Source organism: Rosa chinensis, chromosome 3 (genome assembly GCF_002994745.2).
Source record: "Rosa chinensis cultivar Old Blush chromosome 3, RchiOBHm-V2, whole genome shotgun sequence".
NCBI lineage: Eukaryota > Viridiplantae > Streptophyta > Magnoliopsida > Rosales > Rosaceae > Rosa > Rosa chinensis.
The window spans coordinates 2,241,208-2,242,526 of NC_037090.1; the positions used below are offsets into that span (position 1 = coordinate 2,241,208).

Sequence of the window (1,319 nt, forward strand, 5' to 3'; positions counted from 1 at the left end):
AACACACTGATTCAATAACAGTGGGAAAGAAAAAGGTGGTTTGTTGCATTGGGTGTGAGTATGTCACTGAGTTTTTATCAGTGTGCTTTGTTCCAATAGCACCTGCAATAGAGGGCACTGATCCCTCATTAGTGGCTGCAGAGTGGCTAATGCCATTAGCCACTGTTATCAGTGTGCTTTGCCCCAATAGGGACTAATTCAAATTAGTGTGCTTTGGGGAAATTTCTAGTAGTGGTACAGAATTTCATCCAACTCCATCTATAGAAACACACACACATATATCAGTATTATTTAAATAGCAGTGAATTTTACAATTATTATGCTTGTAATTATCAGGAAAAAAAATGCTTGTAATTATAATTAATCAAGAAGCAATAATACCATTCTGATAAAGAAGAAGAAGAAGAAGAAGCAATAATACCACCTTTGTTAATTTATTCCATCTTTCATCTATGATGAAGTTTATTCATGTCTTATTTTACATATAAAATTTAGCTCCCTTACCAATTCATGATAGAAGCCAGCTAGGGTTTAATTAGTTTAGTCCCCACAGTCAACAAAGTCGTAGTTGACTGTAAGATGTCCTTGCTGATACCCAATTCCGTTCGTGTCTATCTGGTTAAACACATTAACGTCCAAGTCCAGCCCTCCGTTGCTGCACTGGTCGACAATCCTCACCGTCGCCTGTGCTCCTGTCGCGGTGTTCGTCACTCGGAGGCACTTTCCACAGGCCTCTTGTCCGGTCGGGCCCTGGGGGCCACAGAAGGCGGTCCATCCGTACTTGCTGCGCCATTCCAAGGGCTTGTCGGCATCCCACGTCGCGCAGTAGGCACTCACGGCACGCAAGTCCCAGTTGTTGTCCTGCGGATTGTAGAGGTGGTACGTGGCTCTCACGTTAGTAGCACTTTGTGCAGAAGCAATTCCGGCCATCGCGGCACACACCATCACCAAAAACACGACGCATTGTTTTCCGGCCATTTTCTGATAACTGATTAGTATACGATCGGGGATATGGGAGATGATGAGGGACTGAGGGAGGTAAGGGATTGAATTTATAGGACGCGGAGGTTGGTGTTAGAATTTTTAGAGTGCCCCGAATTGTAAGGCATGTATGAATTGTCTACCAGCTTGCTTCGACCGCCAGCACGTCCTGACTTTGACTAAAGAAATGCATGCATACAGAGACTGACACTAATTCAATTCATAAACGACTTTTGCTTCTGATTTGGCCGGAAACAATTACTATACAGAGACCATGCATGAGCCCGGTTAGAATTTATAGGACGTGGCAAAGACTCAGAAGGCATAGCATTTGCGTA

General features: G+C 43.7%; 1 protein-coding gene across 1 annotated transcript; it reads right to left on the minus strand.

The window, feature by feature from the left end:
- Positions 1-354: 354 nt before the first annotated feature.
- Positions 355-1,035, minus strand: LOC112193763 (pathogenesis-related protein PR-4). Its single transcript, XM_024333991.2, has one exon. The coding sequence runs from the start codon at positions 976-978 to the stop codon at positions 541-543; it is 438 nt and encodes a 145-aa protein (XP_024189759.1). The 5' UTR covers positions 979-1,035; the 3' UTR covers positions 355-540.
- Between the last annotated feature and the right edge of the window lie 284 nt (positions 1,036-1,319).

Coding starts and splice junctions, on each gene's coding strand:
- LOC112193763 (XM_024333991.2), bottom strand. CDS start 978: ATGGCCGGAAAACAATGCGTCGTGTTTTTGGTGATGGTGTGTGCCGCG.